This window comes from Hippocampus guttulatus, chromosome 12, assembly GCF_054856545.1.
Source record: "Hippocampus guttulatus isolate MCC_2025c chromosome 12, RoL_Hgut_1.0, whole genome shotgun sequence".
NCBI classification, from domain to species: domain Eukaryota; kingdom Metazoa; phylum Chordata; class Actinopteri; order Syngnathiformes; family Syngnathidae; genus Hippocampus; species Hippocampus guttulatus.
In genome coordinates this window covers 2,330,708-2,351,578 of record NC_141272.1, presented here as the reverse complement: position 1 = coordinate 2,351,578, position 20,871 = coordinate 2,330,708, and the positions used below count along the sequence as shown (strand labels likewise).

At 45.2% G+C, this 20,871-nt stretch overlaps 1 protein-coding gene across 7 annotated transcripts in view; it reads right to left on the bottom strand.

Moving 5' to 3' along the window:
* The window catches only part of tenm4 (teneurin transmembrane protein 4), a 148,973-nt gene that overhangs the window by 113,986 nt on the left and 14,116 nt on the right, over positions 1-20,871 (bottom strand). For all 7 annotated transcript variants that reach the window (XM_086124913.1, XM_086124908.1, XM_086124909.1 and 4 more), the window contains exons 2-3: positions 10,133-10,446; positions 9,312-9,596 (exon numbers count right to left, since the gene is read on the bottom strand). In XM_086124913.1, the coding sequence (XP_085981039.1) occupies positions 9,312-9,596; positions 10,133-10,361 (514 nt within the window). In that variant the 5' untranslated portion in view covers positions 10,362-10,446. The remainder of the gene's footprint in view (positions 1-9,311; positions 9,597-10,132; positions 10,447-20,871) is intronic.

The following is a 20,871-nucleotide window of genomic DNA, read 5'->3' as shown; positions in this document are numbered from 1 at the left end:
ATGCAAAGAGTTTGTTTGCACGTCTGCGGGATGTAAAACACACGGCGTCCGAGCGAGCCGCCGGCAGCGCTGCCAAGTCCTCGCCGTATTTATTTCACAACACACGGGCATAAACTTCATCGCGTTTGTTTTTGAACGCTCCTCTGTACGAGAAGGTGGCTAATTTAAGACGGGAGCAGTGAATACATCACCAAACACAAACACACAAATGCTGATTGCGCTTTTTTTGTTTTCATTTTTCCTGTGATAAACATGTAAAAGTGAATCCAACCTGGTGGTACTATGAGGAGTAGAGAAGTAAGGGGTATGCCAGAGTACAAATTAAAAGAGAGAGAAAAAGAAGAGGTAATCCAATTTTCCAATGACTAATTCCCTCTGTGCCAATGAATAGAAATGTAGGCGCCTGCAGGGTACAGTAAATGAGGCTTTATTAAGGCCAAAGCAGCAATAAAGCTGCGTTCAAAGACGCCGACTCTCTTTCAACACCGACCATTAACATTTTCTTTCATTCTTATAAACTGCTTTATTATAAGATTAATTGATCATGGGTCCTTATTAGGGATGATGCGATAATTATGGTTACTAGCGTACAAAGCGTCTCTGAAAGTAGTACTGGAGTTGTCTGTTGGATATTTCCCATCCATGAAGACACAAACTATGAAGGAAGAAGAGGAAGACATTTTTTGGTGCAATATTTCTATGTTTTGTATTTCTATTTATTTCCTGTAAAAAAAAAAAAAGTCTAATATTTGTCCTTATTTTGTCAATTGGTTCTGTGTTTTTCTAATACATTTGTACTGTTTCTTTTTGTCTTTTTTGTTTGTTGTTTTGTAATATTTCGAATCATGTTCCTTTATTTTGGTATAATAGTGTGTCATTTTTGTCTAATATTTGTAAAATATGAATGATTGATGGGATGTAAGGAAATATTTTCATTATATTTTTGGTTTTTGAATTCTTGTTCTTGCTGGCATTTTTGAAATTTTGTCAATGTTTTTCTTTTTTCACTAATACTTTCTTTCATCGAATATTTGGTTGTTGTTTTTTTGCATGTGTATTTTTCAACAAACACTGATAAATGATTGTTTGATTGGAAGGCAATATTTTTTGATCGTATTTTTGTCCCAAATTCCACCTCCCCCAACACTATTAACTATATCTCTGAATCATTGTCAAATATGATTTTCTTTGGATATTTTTGTTCAAAAATTGGTGAATTTCTGTGACACATTTTGAATCCTTTCTTTTCCATCTAGCATTTGTCTTGTGGTCGTTTCATTGACATCAAGTCGTGTTTGATGGAATGCCATGTAATGACGAAAAGCTGTATTATCTATCCATGTAAATGAATTCATTTTTCATCCCCTAATTATTAATATGACGATTCATTTTGTCATTTGCCATGGCGGATAAGAACAGGTGCTATGAGAGTCAACTCTGGATATTCATAGAGGCGCAGCGTGTGCATGAATAACTAACTAGCAGGCAGCGCGCCAGTACATTTCACCCTTTCTGAAACGGCTCTTCATATTTGCAGAGAATCGAGTGTCTCATCACAAGAGGGAGTACGAGGTGGGCGGGGGGGGTTAAGAAGTTTTGACATCTTAAGGTGAAATCGAGCACTGTCGACTCGACAAAGACAAGCCAATGTATTACGGGGTGACGGAATGCAATTAAAAACGTGCGGCAATTAAGTGTGACCCCCAAGATCGAACGTGTTCCCGGTGAGCAAGCTGCATCCTCTTCATGGGTGAAGTGATGAATGCAAACTTGGACGAGGTCATTTCAATTACTTAAAGGCGGACACAAAGGCAAACTCTTCTCCCCATCATATCACAGAGAGATCGCGATTTAAGGACCTCGCCATGTCGCCTTAGCAACCACGGCACACAACTCCACGATTTACACTCCCAACGACCGTATGTATAATCGTTTTAGTTTCTTGCTTGTAATTCGATGTCTGATCAAAAGTGACCACCCCAGCGGGACCTTTTTGTTCCAACCTGAACGAAAACTGAATTAAATGTGACCGCTAGTGAGAGAGAACGTCTCGTAGAGCTGCGACTGCACCAACTTAATCAATTATCACTTGTCCGTGATTTAATTAATCGCGAGCAATTTGGACAGAAACGGGCATCGGTAATATTGGAATCTTGGACCTAATGTGGTGATAACAAATTGAGCTCTGGTCTTACTTAATCAAGCAAAATAATGACAAAGCGGCTCCGGCGTACAAAAATACCTTGAATTATAACACAGGCCAAAATGTGAGCCATAAGATGGTGGCAGGAAACTTCACAAGGAGCGGTGGTTCGGCAGATAATGAACAATTACTCCAAAAAAAGGCCAAGTTGTTTGCATTAAGCTGATTTGCCTTTGCCGCTCCCTGTTGAATTGGAAAACAGTAACGATCCGATTCAATTAAAATTGAACAAACAGACACCATTTTTGTTCATTTTGAAGTCCGAAATAAAAAGAAAAAAACCGTTCAATTTCTTGATGGGGGGAGAAAAAAACTAAAGGAAACAACTCTGCGGTGGTCCGTTGATTAGGGCTAGCCTGCTTATCTCGCCTCGAGCAGGAAGAGTGTGTGTTGCCTCTGCTCAAAGCCACATAAATATAATCACGAGTGGGGATAATTAGCTGGATCTTCTGTGGGTTTTAGGAAATGAGCATCCGGATTAGGCTGATCATCCCCTTTTGCATGTCCCACATCAGGCACCGGGCAGCGGAGGGAGAGCCGAGGCCCTCCGGGCCCCCGGATGCAGCAATGCCCGTTACGATGATCCGACTAAATGGCAGGAGGCGGGTGTGCAGCCACGCTGATAACAACCCAAAATTGTCCACGAGGGCCTCTAAAGCCACGCAAATTAGCTTGCAAGTGATCCAGAGAAGCTCTGCACTGTACTGGTAGCCGTGACCTGGGCCCCAAGAAAAAAAAAAGTGGAAACAACTAAATAACCCCAAAAGAAACACTGTGGCTGAGAGGTCTGGGATCTCACGAGTGATTGGCATTAATGTTCTTCAGTGGTGGGAAGTACTTGAGTAGTTTTGACTTTCTTGACTTGAGTACTTGACGAGTTCAAGTCACATTTAGACAAAAAGAGTGCTACTCCTACTCGCAGACAAACATCAAAAATCAACAGCCAGCAAAGTAAAAATCCAAAACCTCCACTTTCTGGCCAAGTGTGGAAAAAGAAAATTGAACCCAGAGCTAATAATTGGTGATGGCACCCTTAGGAGCAGTCGGTGAAATCAAGCTGGTTGACAGCCAATTTCATTGTTCCATCAAACTTCAAAGCAAGTCATCCAGGTGGTGAAGTAACAAAGCAGCCCCAGATCACGACACTGGAAGCACCATGTTTGACTGCATTCTGTTGTTTTTATCAAAAGCAATCATTTTTGCCCAGATGTAACCTGCCGCACACCTTCTCAACCAGGGGTGTCCAATCTTTTCTGTTTGAGGACCGCATATGGAACAATGGAAGGATGAAAGGCCAACTTTGAAATTCAGCCAGAGAGCTGATGTCTGAAAAACCATTTTTGCCTCTAAAATGAAAATCTTTATTCACTACAGGTGTTTTGATGATAAACTGTTATTTTCTTAATCATAAATGGTTTATTTGTATCTTCGAATATAGGTTCTACAGTACAACTTCCCTTCTTACTCTGCCCATCTTCCCCTTTTTTAACTAACCTTACAAACTGTTCAACTTCTGTCTTGACAGCCCACAGACGTTTTCTCCCAAATCCTTAAGGAATCAGCAATATGCTCTCTGACAAATACGAGATGAGATTTCTTGCTCTTTTTATGTCAGCTGTGATTTTTTTCTTGTTGTTGTTTTTACTTTGTAACTCTCTTACGGATGCCATATTTGCCCATTTTCTGATGAGTGAGTCATAATTAAGGTCAGTGAGGCCGGCAGTTCTTCTGATGGCATTCTGGCTTCTTTTGTGATGAGTCGTCATTGCACTGTTGGAGTCATTTTGGTTGGCAGACAACTCCGAGAAACGTTCACCACTCAATTTTCTCCATATGTAGATCATGGCTCTGACCGTGATTCGCTTGAGTCCCAAAATTACGGGAAGGGCCTTGTCACCTTTTCCTGACTGACAGATTTTAGTCTGTTTGGTTCTCATTAGTTCTTAAATTTATTTGGATCATGGCATGATGTGTTTATTCATGAGAGCTAGTAAACTACTTCACTTTGTCTGACAGGAACTATTTCAGCACCTGCGATGACATTTTCCACATAAGGCCAGATAGGTTTGGATTTTTTTTCCCCGCCATAATAAACAAAATGATCATTTGGAAACTACATTTTGAAGCGCACACACGCGCGCGAGATGGCCAGACGGCTGACAAAACTGACTCGTCATCGGCAATATCACGTAACATGTCGAGAGTTACGAGCCGCAGCTGACATCAATGGTGAAACGCTGCAGGCGGTGGCATAAAGCAAAAAAGAATCATCTCGCATTTTCCTATAAATATCAGAACTATGCACACACATCTATAATGTATGGACTCGATGTTAGAATTGTATTACATGCTTATCTCGATGTGTGTGCGTGTTTACTTCTCTTCCAAAAAAAAAAAAGACCAACCTTGCATAAAACTCTTTATGATGACCATAAAGTGAGAGTGCATTAAAGAGTATGAAAGGCTACGTCGGTTAATATTTAATATATTTTCGAGGGACAATAAAAGCAAGGAAGCGGGAAACAATGCTGATGTTATTATCTGTTGAAATGAAAAAAAATCACATTGAATCTAATGAGACGGTACAGGTGGACCTAATATCCAGACTGCAAATGAACGGCGCTTGCCGGGAGGTCCTTAAGCACATTTTATAAATAGGCAACTCTCAAAACATTGACTTGGTTGTTTCATTTCATTTTCCAAACACCAAACTATTTGTATACAACTAATTATGACAATTTTTCATAGTATGTCCCATTTTTGGTCGAGGGATAAAGATTTTGGATTAATTACGGACACTCGTTTTCAATGGCTAATGAGGCAGTAGTTTCAACAAGCTCTCCCTGAGTTGGCCTGTTTTGCATGACTGATGACAAATGTAATTACTGATTAATCGCTTTTCAGCTGCTTTCATGTTTGCGCCGCCCGCCTCTCATTGATTTCCTCATTCTTTTATTTCCATTCCATCCAAAATGTTGCCCAGTAACACATACTGAAGTTGTTGTCACAACAAAGTTAGCTTGAAACAGGATGGGCGTTTTTTTTGTGTGCCCCCTCCCCTCCCCCCAATAGCGGTAATGATAATATTGTGCTTTTGCTCTTTGGGGGGGGACTGTTTAATCAAACAAATGAAACCCATCATACCCAATAATGTATCAATTAAGGCAGCATCATGTGCTAATTGGATTTTGAAAGCGAATCAGATTGATGCTTCAACGGCTTGCAATAAGGAGGACAACAGTGTTGTTGCCACGGCGACCCCAGATTACCGACTTTACTTGAGCCTTCTCTCATGCTAGTGGCCAGCCAGGACAAAAGCCTCTCATGATGTGTCGGCTCCAAACGCCACGCGGTGCTTCTACAAAACGCTGACGTGATCAGACGGGTTTATTTTTAGGCAAGTTATTCGAATAAATAAATGATGGCACATGTTTATTTCAAGGCAAGTTCTGCAAGCAGAGTTAACGCGAAGATTCTTTGATGTCTTCATCTGTTCACAAATTCACATTTGCTGCGGCATTAAAAACAGATGGAAAAAAAACCTCATCGACTCATCACAACTCATCAGCAAAGTCAATGACTGATGAATTGACTAAACAAATGACTAACAGATAAACAGGCAAACTAACCAACAATCTAAACCACAAACTACTCAACTCAAGGGTATTTCTAGAGCACTTTAAAACAACCACCACTGGATACAAAGTGCTGTACATGGAGCAAAAATTATTCATCAACAATAAAACAATAAATTAATGACAAAGACCGAAGAAAGCACATAAACAGTCAAACAAAAACCATCAAGTCTCATGCTGAGTCAAAAGCCAAAGAGTAAAAAGGAGTTTGAAGACCAATTTTTAAGACGGACAGCAAAGGGGCTTGCCGAACGTTCAGTGGGAGGTCACTAGCCAGCTAACGGGCTAGCTAGCCGATTGACTAGCCAACAACTGACTAACTAAGCATCAAACTCAATCTCTGACTAACTAAAGAACTCCCAAGCGACTTATTATCAACCTAATTAAATGATTTACTAGCCAAATAACTGAATTATATGTCTGGCTAAAACGAACAAGAACTTATTACGACCAACAGACTGACGCTTCACCTTCCCCACTGTGGGGTGTTTCTACGGAGGTATTGTTTTGCGTTAGCATGGCGATGAGATGGCTAGCAACTACTAGCATTTCACTTTACAGCATATTCATATGTTGAGGGCGCTAATCGGCATCCGACCACACTATGACTCGGTTTAGCTTTTGGCTTTGACTCATGATTGGCTCTACAGAGTCAGAAAATGGTGAGCCAAGACATTATTTGGATCAAAGAGGCATTCGCCAAGAACTTAACTTGCTTAGTAATTTGTGCGCAGAAATGTGTGTTGACAGAGATAAATGCGTAGCCGAGAGGCTATGGAACCATGTAAACGCAAATCTTCCAAGTGTCGCTTTTCTAGGGGGGGTTGTTGGCCTGGAACGACGCCTAAAGGCATGATGATGATTTCCCGCAAGACTCCACTCTCACGAACAATTGCCGTTGTCAAGAGTGCAATGAACCCTGTACGTCGACATGGAAAGCACGTAGCTTAATAGTTGACGCTCACTTTGCACTCAGTATAGACCCCCAGTGAGGCCAAAACAACCGTGACTCATTTGATTGAGAAATGCAAACATGCTTGACTCCAGTCCTGAAGGTGGCAGCAACGCAATTTTCAAATGGGGTGCAAACAGTGACACGAGGACAGCTTGGAGTACCACAGTTCCCTTTGCTGGACCTGGTGGGTAACTTGTCCTGTTGCAAACTGAGTGTAAGAGTGAAAAAATATTTTTCAAGTCTTCTTCGGCAGACTTTGATGGCTTCTTCTTACTAACTGGTGACTATGTGATTAAAAATGTTCTTTACAATACGTTTCAGGCACCCTCACTAGTCTAAACACGGTACCACACATGAGCAAACCTCGACAGTGGGTGAGCCGTGACATAGGCAAGCTGAGCCCTTGGGCACTGTGAGGTCATTTTCAGTTGACAGCAAGTGGCAGTACGAGGCAAAATGGCCGCCATTTCACATGGATGAAAACTATTACGAGGTGACTGCCTGACCAAATAACTGCTGAAAGGAGACCCCAGTAGACACAGTGATTAACTAACAATGTGATAAATGAACTAATTGCTAAAATTTACCTGATTGATGGACTGACTAAGTATCACCGACTGACAAGCCAACAAACCGATGACCAATCTACATGGCGTCGCAGCCAAGCGAAGATTGCGGAGTAAACTACCGCAGCAACAGGATAAAATCTTTTTCCAAGACACGTGGCCTAGCGCGGCGATGACAAAATTATGACGACGATTGGCTGGCAGGTAGGTGCCGTGTGATGGAAAAGGGGCAAAACGTAACTTCTGAGCAACGGGCCGCATGCATGTGGGTCACGGCTAACAAAGCCAGCGGCGGCTCTTTTAAGTTACAGTAAGACGCCCGCCTTGATGTTCTGCCTCCGCGGGGCATTGCTGTGACTCAGCAGGCGCTAGCTGCTCCAAGTGTCCTCGCAGGGGCTCTCTTGGGAAAAGAGGCATGATGGGAAACACACACACACACGGAAATAAAGCCTGACACGCACAAAGAATTGCCTTCTTTTACCAGATACGTTACATTTGCAAGTCAATTTGCTTTTCTTCGGATCTCTGTGGTTTTTTTTTTCCTTTAGGCTAGTTGGTGGGTGGGTAGCTCGTCACTTGATCGATGAATGGATGGATGGAAAGTTAGCCAAACAGACAGCTAAACGATAGCTCGATCAAATCTCTTCTGTTGTCTCAGTATCGTCTCCAGTACGAGGGGCCGGCGTCAGGAAGATACTTGCGAGCGACACTTGCTTATTTGCATGCATTAAGCGGAGGGTCAAGGCAGTCACATGTGAAAAGGGGGATTGGGGATGAGGGGCGGTTGGCGGAGGGAGGGTGGATGCCCGCCGGCTGGAATACATTAAACAGCCGCGTAAATGGTTTGTTGGTTTAGAGACATTGGCGCGCGCACGCAAGAAGCAGGCCCTACTTGATGGATTTTAATTAACTTGCCATATAGAAATTGTAATTGTATGTTATCAGGCTTAGCCGAATTAAATGCCCCCACCCCCTCCTCCTGAACGCAAATGCTCTTACTGCCCGAGCCAGTGGAATAAAAAGGCTGTTTAGCATCACGATGGGGGTCTCGGCGACGCCACATGCATGATATGCTGCAAGCCCGAACGCCGTCGTGCCAAGAGCTTCTCTTTAATTATGTACAACGGAGTCACAATGTAGAGGCCCGCACACTCCCCCCTCACCCGAGTCAGCCACTCAAATGGATCCCCCCCCCCCCTCCTGCGGACATTTCTGTCACTTAGAAAAAACATCAGCAGATATAAATGTAAAACTATTTGCGAGGTTCTCCGCAAGGCTGCGTCGGGGTAACTAGAATCTCGCCGCCGGGCGCCGCATGAGCTTAGTTCTCCGCCGCCGAAGTGTCCGGGGGAAGGCCGCTGCAAATCCGCCAGATCATATTCAGGGGTAAGGGGGCGTACAAAAACCAACACATGGGACTCATCGCAAGCTAATATGAAAAGAAGCATTTTTGTCGGTAAACGTGACGCTGACTCATGCGGAGATTCAAGACCTTGTAGTGCGAGGAAACGCGTTCGGCGACTTGAAATGGAAGCCGAGCTGAGTGCAAGACAGCAGAACAAAATGATTGCTCCCAGCCAATCAATAAGGAAAAAGTGACAGACTCACAAAAAAAGGCAAGTGCAAAAAAAAAAAAAAAAAAAGCCACTCAACACCTCGCTTCCATATCTGGCATCTTTGCAGAAATGGCGACATCATTGTGAAGCGAGATTTTCTACGATGGGACCGGCTCATTGACGATGGCTCCGCCTTTTACGAATTACAACAGCCACACTCAGCGTAATGCTGAGTTTTATGTCACATCTTTTGTTTTGATTTGTTCCCACGCAAAAAAAACAAACAAAAAAAAACAAAAACAAAAAATCAACCTGAGAGTTGCGGTGACATCGTGGTGAAAAGGACGAAACAGGCGGACACAAGCACTGGCCGTTCGGCAAAAAGATTCCACTTACCGTTCTCCATGTTTTCATGTTCCGTGTCGGTCAGCGTCAGATTGGAGTTGGCCCTGCTGGAGAGGCACGAGCTTCGGCCCGACTTGGGGTTGCCGCCGCCGCGGCTCCACAGCCAAACGGCGTGCTCCGGGGACGCCACGCCGTCCGTCTCCGTGTCGGCGTCCGAGCCCACGCTGACAGAGTATTCGCGGTGCGCCAGGCCCAGCTCGCCTCGGTAGGCCGCCCCGTGGTGGGCGGACGGGAGGGCGTCCCCGAAGCCGAGGTCTCGCAGAGAGAAGTCGGGACCTGCGGGCAGGCAGGAAAAGGCGCGCCTGATTAAATATGACAGCGGGTGCTTCATTTAGCATAATGTAGTCGCCGTTGGCGGCTGCGGCCTGACCTTTAGGCATACTGGAGTGACACTTCTCTTTTAATCATGCACGTTTGTGATCTTATGACTGCATATGTAGCATTTAGCTTGTTGCTAGGCGACTAATCAAAGCCTCTCGAGAACATGTCCTCCTCCATTTTTAACAACCCGAGTGTGGTAAAGCTGTCTGCAGGGTTGAAAAATTATCCGAGATTCCACAGGGGAGCTCCTGAGCAGATAAAAATGTTGTGGCTTGAGTGGAATTCATCGCCACTTGTCCTAAATAAAACGCTGGCATGGAACTTGGAGTTCAGAAAACTCTTAAAAGCTCACATTCCATTTGAAATGAATAAAAAAAAAAAGGTTCCCTATAATCCATGAGCACGACTCTTGGTTTCAGATCACGAATCGACTCGAAATCTGAGCTCAAATTTGATTGATGCTCATGCTAAGCTAGCAGTGAAAATCCCACCTGGCCGGCCGAACTCGTCCACTTCGTGGTGCACCAGCTCCTTGACGCGGTTGCCGTACGCCATGCGGGCATCGTGGTCAAAGGCCTTGAGGGTCTCGGTGGAGCTGTACGACCTCGGGTGGGCTTTGCCGTCCTCGCTGTCGGCCGACGAGCTGGTGTAGCGCCGCTCGGGGGGCTCCTGCCGGGCCGAGGTCAGCGAGCGGTACGGTCGGCGTTCCTTCACTTCCATGGCGGTGGCGCCTCTCCGCTCGTTTTCTTTTTTTTTGTTCCGTCAACAAATGCGAGTCAACTAGGACGGTTGGGTCTCAGAGATTCTGTCAAAAGAGAAAAAATAATAATAAAGAGATTTTTATTTTGAACAAAGTGTGCAAACTATCTCGAGTCTCGCGGAAGCAGTATACAAGCTCGAACTGAAATGCGAGCTGCCACGTGGCTCCTGCTAAACACTGAGCTTCCTCGTCATGACAAAACAAAAACAACGTGAAACTTGGGAAGTTTGTTGCCACCTCAAAAAAGTTCCAAAAGGGAAAGCTCAAATTGATGGCTGGAGTCAGCCATTTTGATTTAAAGCAGCCATTTTTGGCTCACAATGACCATTTGAGTCCTTCAAACACATTTGAGAAGTGGACGCCACAGGCACAGATCCCCACCAAATGTTTCCCTCAACAACATGAGATTTGGTGGACATGCATATCATGGACGGACCCACAAAAAAGTCTCAAGAAGCATTGACAGAAAAAAAAAAGGCCAGTTATTGGGTTCCTTCCGAGGGCCCTTTAAAGACAAATGTGGGGTTGTCTCAAATTTGAAAAGCTCCATCCATATTTTAGCGGGACCAACGGTATCCCCTAAAAGTCACTCCGTAGCGCACGCTCAAAAGTTAAAACATACAGCACTTGCCTACGCCAGTTTGGTCCCGTTAAACAGGAAGCACGGAAGTCTCATATCCGAATACTGAATAGGAAGTCCGACATTTTGCTTTGAAGAGGCCATTTTGGGAGAACTCCTGGGTTTGTATTTTGAACAACTCGGAAATCTGCCAAATAAATCCCACTAAACGGGTTTGATGACAGCTCACAGTTTGAATTTCCCTCTTGTTTCCCATCAAATGCCAGTCCGCGACCAAAGAGGAGGCCGATACTCTTCTGGGAACAAAAACAACGGACTTTAAGGTACATTCTTGAAATTTGACAAAGCCTCTCTATCCCTCGCATTAGCATAGCGTCAAGGAACGGTTTAAATAAAAAACAACAAGAAAATTAGCAAGCGAACCCGTGTCTCCCCCGAGAAGATGAAGAGCACTGACAGCTGGCGAGTGGGCGGCGTTTCCGCGCACCCCCGTGTGGCCGAGGTCCTCGCACGGCGGCCCCGAGTCATTAATCACCGCCATCCTTTCAGCTGTCGATAGGTACAAACACAAGGCAACAACACAAGGCAACAATGGTGGTTTTCAAGCACATGTTTCGCCCCCAAGCGGAGGCAAGTCGGCTCCAATAGCCGCCATTGTTCCCTGCTTTGTTTTTCCCCAAGCAGTCACTAGCGTACCATCCCAAAGTGCGTCTGACCTCCACCGAGGAGGTTATGTTTGCATCAGCGTGGGTGTAGCTTCCTCACGACGCACATTCCGCCATGGGTGTTAGCGTGGCAGTTTTGAGTGTGTAGCCATATAACGACGACACAAGGATTGTAAAAATCCCTTCGTGTTTACAATAGACAAGATCCGAATATTTTCCTAAAGATACTGGGCATATTTCACTTCATTTATTGTTAAAAACCGACATTTTTAGGATTTCATTCCAACTCAAAAATGTACCGATACATTCAGCTCGATATAAGCTCCCGCATTGTTGAATCAATTTGATGATGTGGCCATCTTGCTAATTAAAATGTATCGATGTTGGTACCAGCAGCAGTGGCCCTTGCTTGGTTTTGGATCAATATCAAATTGTGCAGTATCGTCAGTGGTGGGAGACTCGAGTCACATGACTAAGCATGATTTGAGTCAGACTTACAGCAGTAGTGCGCCATTTGGCTTCATCGCCGAGACAAGCTGACCATTTTTGTAGTCCAGGCAAAAGTGGCAACCCACAAGTATGCTAAATGGCAGAGGCCACCTCCCTACCTCAAGAAGCACGAGGGAGCGCTGAAGATGATTACATTTTGTTTCAAGGATTATGTCGTTGGACATATCGGGGTCACAGGAAATGGCAACATGCACGTTTTGCAACTGAAACGTAAGAAACAACCACCACTGCATCTAACTTCATCTGAAACGCTTCCCACCCACAAAGACGGCTAAGCTAGGTTAGCTCCACAATGTTAGCTAAGCGATGAAACACAGTAAGCGTCAGTCGGTTTCACTGAGAAGACAACAAACTGTTGGACTAAACAGAGGCCGTTTTTTGAAACGATTAAAATCAAATGTGTGACGGCAAATGTGACAGTACGGCTAACTATAACGCAAGTGCGGAAACCGAAGACTAAGTCGCCGATTTCGATAGTACGACTCGACTTACGGCTTGCTGAACCCAAGCAACGGCTGGACTCAATTTGCTTGAGGTTTTTTGCCGCGCTAACTTGAAGGTAAAGACTTGGGAGCTTCCTTCATGACTTCATCCCAGCGCTGAGCATCACACGCCGCTATCATGTGATAAGAAGCAAATGCTTTGATTTGACGACAGCGCCTTCGCCTGGACGTGTCCAAAAGAGATAGCGGCTCCATTTTTCTGAAGCGTTATCATCATCACAGGAGCGAGACGGCATGAGAAACAAGTGACGAGGAAGGTTAATGAGGATACACTCACAAAGAGGAGTTATTTACAACCGGCTTTGACAAACGGCATGCCGGGGGAAGCGTCCAGATGAAGATAGCGACCGAGCGCTTTCATTTCAAAAAGATTCCAAATTGATTACTGGGGACAAAAGAAATGATGGATGGTCTGTTTTGCCAGCCATTTTTTTTAAATACAATTCGCAGAGTCAGCGTTTTTCAATAGCATTGTTCGCATTTGGCAAAAGGTGCTGCGTATCGGTCGGAGGGGAATAACGTTAAAACATTTCAAATGAGCAATGCATTGCGCCCATTGAGGTCATTAGCTCACAGTCGATGGTCGCATTGTGTGTGTGTGTGTGCAGAAGATCACAAACAAACACAAGCACACACGCACAGGCTCATTAAATGATCCACAAAGCGCATCTTCAGAGGCGCAGCGAGCACATGTAAGGAATGCTGGCCAACTGGGACTCGGAAATATATTCTGTATGCAATATATAATGGATGTATTACATAGACCCGTACAGCATATAATGTTGGGTAACTGCACATTAAGAATACCGATAGGGATTGAAGAAAAGCTTTACGACCAGATGGGCTTGCACATTTTTCAAAAGGTAAAAACGTTCCATGGGGGATGAATAGAAATGTCAGGGAATTGAGAAGAATTAATGGGATCAAGTAGCGTGTGTTTTCGTCCAACATTTGCAGGTTAGTCTACTTGTTGAGTTACGGTTTACAAGCGCTGCACGGACCCAAATATATATCGCCGCCGCTAATAGTCGGTTTGCCTCGTGCGGATTTTTGTTCTGTCCGTGACGTTTCTTCTTATTTCACCCTCTTCTTGATGCCGCGGGGGCCTCGCCTCCTTTTGGTGCCTCAAGATTGAAAGTCTGGCTGTTTTGAGTCGGTCTGTTATGTAAACAATCGAGAGCTGGTATGCTCTATTGCAGATGGAACTCATGTTTTTGTTTTTTTTAAGCCTTTTGAAATAGAGTCCGGGAAGATGTTGCAACCGCGGTGGTTAGCTTTTGCTCACTATGAAAGCCTTTCCTCCTCCTCCACCACCACTTTGCAACTTGCTGTCATGTCGTATTTCACTGCAAATGGTAAAAAAAAAAAAAACGTGCTAATCCCAGTTACTCCTACTTGTCTAATTTGGCCTTGGCGGAGGTCTGCGTTCTCCTACGTGTCACTCTACATTAAACCGAACTTGGTTCAAACAAGCTTGACCTCAAACAGCTTATGTGTGAAAAAGAAAAAGGAGGACTTTTCCCAAAACAGCCTCCAGCGAGCACGTCACTCCTGCGGTGTTAGCCTCGCGCTAATCTGTCAAGTCGATCCGGACGTCAGCCCCCCGCCGTGCACACCGCAGGGACCACCGGGCCCAGTGAAAACACCGCTTGCTTGTTTTGTGCCCGGCTCGTCGTTGCAACCGTTGCGCCGGTGTCAGGAGTCACTTAAAAATGCCGTCTAAAGGGAGTGGGTGGCGCACTCGGGGAGGGTGGCTGCAATATAAATGCAAATGCCTCCGTGCTATCCATCACGCAATTAGCCAGCGCGCTGAGAGTTGCTATTCAGCGCCGCCGCGTATAAATCTCACCTTCTTTTGCCCGCCGTAATTAACCGCGTGCCGCTCTTTACATGAGACACAAACCAGAAGAAGACAGAAAGTTAAACGCAAGATCATTTGAGTAGCCAACGGAGAATCAGTAAAGCCTCGGTTCTCCTGTTTACTGGATGGCCGTGAATTTTGGTGGTACCCAAAAACAAGGAAAGGTCATCCACTGAAAATGTTTTTTCTTCACGAAAGGTCACCACCAAATTCAAAAAGGATACAGTGAAGTGAAAAATCCGCAAATAATCGACAAACCAGCCAAGAGGTTTGAAATTGCTTATCGATGCCACAAAATGGCGGCAAAGCATTACTTTTTTTATTTCACAAGGCAATGATCTGTCTAAATGAAACACCTCCCCTCACTTCACCGTGGTTTGACCGGCACATTGGTTCACATGTCTCTCACTTGAGATTGTCCCACTTCAATACACTTCCTTGACACCGATTGCGGTACAACTTTCCTTTTTACGCTGGGCTTCTGTGTCACACGACATGCTGCGACGTATTAACTGCGGGAGTCATTTTTTTGAGTTTGCCGACTGCGTGTCTCAGCGGCCTTCTCACGCCAACGTCCTGAGGCGAATTTGGAATTTGCACTTTGTTTGTGCTTTTGTGCCGCTCGAAGCATCGGACTCGATCAACATGGCCGCTCTGGCGCAGCCCGCAGTGCAACGCGGTGGGCCGTTGGGCAGATTTCAGCGACATTGTCTGGGAGGTTCATTGAAAGCCGAGAAAGCTGCACACAGGCACTACTTACTTCTCCTCTGGAAGTCTTTCACACGGCGGGCCTCCATTCAAAAGCCTCCTGGCTTGACAGAAAGGTGTGTTTTCAATAGAGACTTTGGCCTGAGAGGCCTGCTTGTGTGTGTGTGCGGCTAGTTCCGCTGAATGGCTCGCCAAACAAATTGGAATTCAGCCTCAGCCATGCAAGGCTGAAGAAGAGGGGGGGGGGGGGCAGTGGGGGTGTTGGGGTACCAGGGACTCCTTCCAGGATCAAAAGCTAACCCCTCCAGCGCACCGGTGCGTTCAACTGAATGCGTAAGAAGGCCTCAACATAAACACAAGAAGTCGACGACTGACTGCAGCTGGACCTCGCCGCTAATCACTTGGCGCTGGCGGGAAGGGAGTCACGTGACTTGAGTCACACTCGCACGAGGACTTGAGACTTGCGTGGTAAAAACAGATGAACGTTTGGACTTGACCGAGTTGATTTTCGTGAGACTCGACTTTGCGTGTAGCGACGGGACTTGGCAAGACTTTCATGTTTATGTTTGGGGAGAGGGTGCCAGTTGATTTGTTTCTGAAAGGAACGTTTTGAGAACATTCAAGGTTGTGTTTAGTAACATGCAAGCCGAGCGACTCAAACATAAGAAAAACCACAGAGGCAGCAAATTTCATCCGTCACTATAAAACCCACAAAGACACATCAGCTAGTTGAGCTTCTTGCTAGCTTGACCAACGCTAACTATGGCCTGGTACACACACACACACACACACACACACACACACACACACACACACACACACACAATCCGGCCGATGACTTTTTAATTTGACGCACTCACGACATTTGAATGTCGTCATCCATACATTCCACACTTATTTTGTCAAAAGAGGCTTTTTTCTTTCTTCAACCTGCGTGGATGACTGCACGGTGGAAAAAAAGACCCACTGCATGCGAAGAGAGAGAGAGGGAGAAAGAGAGAGAGAGAAGTCAACCGCAGTTGAGATCTTGACTGACTGACAAGACTGATAGCTTGGGGACTTTAAAGACAGAAGAGACTTCATGGAGATACGTGAACATCGATGATTATGACGTAACTGGTGATGGTGAAATGTGGTGCGTCTCCTGGCATTAAAAAAAAACAACAACAACAACAAAAAACACCAGCTTCTGCCATTCCAAATTGTCTTCTCTGAAGAAATACAGAGATAAAGTGTATTATTTTGTTGTCACGAGCTAATTGAGCTAATTTTTTGTTAGCAGTGATGCTAACAAACATCTGAGCCAAATCAAGCTTGGTGGTGTTGTGGCAAACGGTCAAAACTGTGTTTTTTTGTTTTGTTTTTTTTGGGGGGGGTGGAGGGTCTTTTTTCATTTTTGTACATCAGAATCTGTACCAGAGTTGTAATAGCTTTGGACTCATTATATTTTTTAAATGTAGTTAATTTTAATTACTTTTAAGAGCGAGCTTGCTAGTCTTTTTCACATTCACTTCCTGTAGGTAAAGCAGAACTGCAACTTTTACCAGTGTACCTACATGCAAGTATTTGCCAGCTCTGTATACAAACTGAACAGTTTAGGCCTTTAATGTCGCTCGGATAAAAAAAAAAAAAGGCATTGGCCAACTACTATCAGTGCGATGCAGTGCAATCGTACGCCACGGCTAACCACAAAAAGAAGCCTTTGTTGCATGAATAGCTCTCAAGCAATGTCAATCAAGAAGCCTTATTATCTTTGTAAAAGCAGCACCGGTGATTACACGCGCTGACCACAATACGAATTATTTATGAACAACACAATTATATCCCTGGCGCGATCAAACGAGCGAACGGTGGGAAGGTGCGCGATTATCCATCCATCACTTGCGCAAAATTGGGCCAATTTGCGCCGCACGTAACGACGCTAGCATGGATTTTAGCTGCACATTATTCTTCCAAAAGCGCGGGAGACTGTGACACGCAGCAACCATCGAACGGTGTTGTTAGAAACAATAAAAGCAGCAGCTGCCTAGTATTAACAGGATAGAGGGGAGAGGGGTGGGGGGGGGGGGTGTCTCTTTCCGCGTGGTAATGATGCCATTTTAAAAAAAGCCTCACTCAACTGGAGAAAACGGTGGTGATCCAACCACTTACCGCAAACAAGCGAGACAATTCTTACCTGGTGGATTAAAAGAGACAGGATATCCTGATTAGGTCACGCAAATCGTTAAAGAAAATGTTCAGTGTTGTCAATGTCAATCAAAATCATTACTTTCACACCGTAGCAAAGCAAACAAAATGGCCGACAGGGCATTGTTTATCGTACCATCCACAGTCACGGTTTCATGAAATAAAACGCCCCCACAGATGAATCTTGAAAGAAAAGCGACATAAAAACTGTCCTTTAATAAAGCGCTAGCATTCATTCAATCCTTCCTTGTCAAAATCCTGACGCATGATAATGACACGGAATGTCTGACGGTGACCGGCGACATCCCCTCTTCTGCACCGCCGGCAAAGCATTAGGCAGCGCTGAGGTGGCATTAAAATGTACTTTTCTACCCCCCCCCCCCCTTCCTCGCCATCGCCTCGTGCCATGAAATGCACCGCCGGCAAAGATGCAGACTGTCAGCGTCGGACAAAAAACACACCTCGCGTTGATACGCCGGCGAGCGCCGCACCCGCTGATGTATAAATTGAATCCCGCCACTGAATGAGGATCGATCGCCACGGCTCAAGGCCACAATCAGTATCGGTGATCTCATCAGGACCCGGCCCGGCACAGTAAAGGATACTTCCATAAATAAAACCTTATAAGAGTCAGCGAGTGCCCATCGCGGCCTGATCAATCTGATTAGGTCGCCTCTTCCCATCACTCTCGTTTGCCTGCTCCACAGGTGTGCCCTGAAAGACTCTCATGGCGTCCCCGCATCACGTCACCAAGTACAAATAGTTCTTAAGTACAGAGCTGGACTACTTTGACCCCACTTGGGTTGGTCTGAAAGCTTCTTTGTGTCTCTCCACCTGCGTTTCGCCCAGTGAAAAAAACAACACAAACACGATATTCACATGGCATCTCGCCGAGACGCAACTTAATGCAGCTAATGGATGGACGCAAATGGAAGCAGCGATTGCTGTTGTCAAGCACAACAAGCTGACGCGCATTTTCATTCTCTGTGGGGGAAAAAAAAAAATGCCCTCGTGGTTGTTTCGAGTGAGAATCAGGCCGGACGAAAGGCGTACGTCGACAGCTTTGAAGAGGCGAGACGGACAAGGCGGCTGACTAAAGAACGGCGAGTGAAAAGGACCACGGCAGCATCTTGCATCATGTCCTGTCACAAAGAGCTGCGCGAATGCAAGCAAGTTTGACATCAAAAGTCTCAATCACCCGATCCTGAAAAAGAGGCACAGGAACTCGGCGAGATTTTTCCACGTCATCTTGGCCATTTTCAGGAAAGACAAACTTGTACGAGAGATTTTCTGCATACGAGCAATTGTGACCGTTGCCCGAAAAGACGCAGGACGTCCGTCACGCGGCTCGGAAGCGGCCATTTTAGAGGCATTTTCTCAGTTTCCTTCAAAGGCAAACCTGCGTTTGCGATTTCATCTGACTGGTGCCGAATTTGAACGACGGCTACTAAACGGATAGGCGAGAATTGATTTGGGAAAAAAAAAAAAAACGTTGTACCCAGCAAGACTCAAAGCCTGACATTGTGGTTTGAAGCGGCCATTTTAGGGTGATTTGCACTTCTTTTTAGGGATCCTCTGTCGACAGATCATACGAGAGGTTTGTTTCACCGGATGGACGGCAACTTTAAAGCGTCGTCCGCCTGACAGATGGGCGACGATTCAAGGCGGACGTGCTAAGCGCGAGGACTTCCGTGCTGCTCGGAAGAAAGTCACTTCAGACGCGGACTGCTCCAGCTTGACTTTTAAAAACACTGCACAATATGAAAACAAGATGGTCTCCAGCCTGCCCCCCCCCCCGCCCCCACCGCCACCCCTTCCTCAAAAGTTTGTTTTGACTAACTTTTTCCTTTTCCTGACTCTGACGCGGAACAAAGGCCCAAATAGTGAGAGCAAAGTCGACGTCTCAACACGCTACCGCGTTACGGGCAAAGCCAAAAGCCTCGCGCCACCTCAATGGGCAGCGGGGCAAACACTGCAATCATTTCATCGGGACACAAAGCACTCATGGAGCCTTGAGAACAGAAGAATGTCTCATGGCAAACACAATGGTGGCACGTCACACGCGCGCACAGGCAGACCCGACCACCTCCCCCACCATCCGCCGCCGCAAAGCCCCTTACAAACGGCCCTTCTCCGCCAAAAAGTGGACCTCCCAATTCTTCACAAGAAAACAGGAGGCGGCATCGAAATTCAACCGTTTTGGTTGCGTTTTGACAAATGAGGCGAACAATCGCACCCGTTTTGGTTTTTCTGCAGTCATCATTTGGATGTTGGGGGAGTTGTGGAACCACCTGAAGCACACCCTGACTCCCGTGTTTCAGATTTGTGCCTGGATGAGTTTGAAGGGAATGCTGCGTTACTGTTTCTTGAAACGTTTGCAAAATGTGAAATAATTCATTGCAAATATGCCACGAATAAATCTGCCAGCGGGCGAGGCAAGCGGCGCCGACGGCTCTCAAAGGGGTGAGGCAGACTTCCGTCAGCAACAGGACATTTGTGGAGACTTTTAATACATAGGCATGTGTGTGTGTGTGTGTGTGTGTATGTGTGTTTACTGTGGTGAGATTTTTGTTCAAATGTGCGGAAGCCTTCCAATTGAGATTTAGTTCACATGACGAGGACAAAAACCGAAGTGTGACTCATTAAAAATGTATGTCTCTGTTTCACGGCAAAATGTAAATGCAAACGATGAGTTTGTCCGCAAATTATCATCGGCGCCGGATGTGAAAAAGAACGCATCCATCGCTGGTAAACAAAACGGCGCACATAAGCTGTAAAGCTTTTGAGAGTTTAAAAAAAAAAAAATCATCTGCTTCATCCCGAGCTAAAACGGTTATAGACTACATTACCCATAATCCTCTTTGTTTTATCTGCTCGGCATTAGGACGGTGGCCGTCTTCCAAGCTCCGTCTTTCCATTTTCAATCCCATCATCTTGCATATTTTAAGTGTATCAAGATTAACAACCACTGCGACCACAATGAATAATAACCACAATTTATTTTTTTTTTTTAACCCGTAAAACTCGATAAAACTGCTGAGAAAGTCGACATTTACAACTTCGGTGACAGAGGCATGGTCACATTATTATTGTGGTTGTGGTTTGTTGTTAGGTAAAGCTGCGCCGTGTCACGCCGAGCGCGATTTCTCAAAGTACAGTATGTTAAAAAAAATAAAATAAAATCGATCGATGTTGGATTTCTCCAAAAAAAAATGCTACACATCCCGAAATAGAAGACAAACAATAATGTGTTGCGCTTCTCGGAAATGAAGACAAATTATGGATGCTGCAATTCCCCAAACCGAAGACGAATGATTGATGTGGCATATTTTCGAAACGTAGACAGTCTGGCGCTTTGCTGAAACAAAAGCAAACTACTCGTGATGTTGAGCTGACAAACTCTCGGAGTTAAAAACGCAATGTGGATGTAGCGCTTACACAAAAAGAAAAGATTTC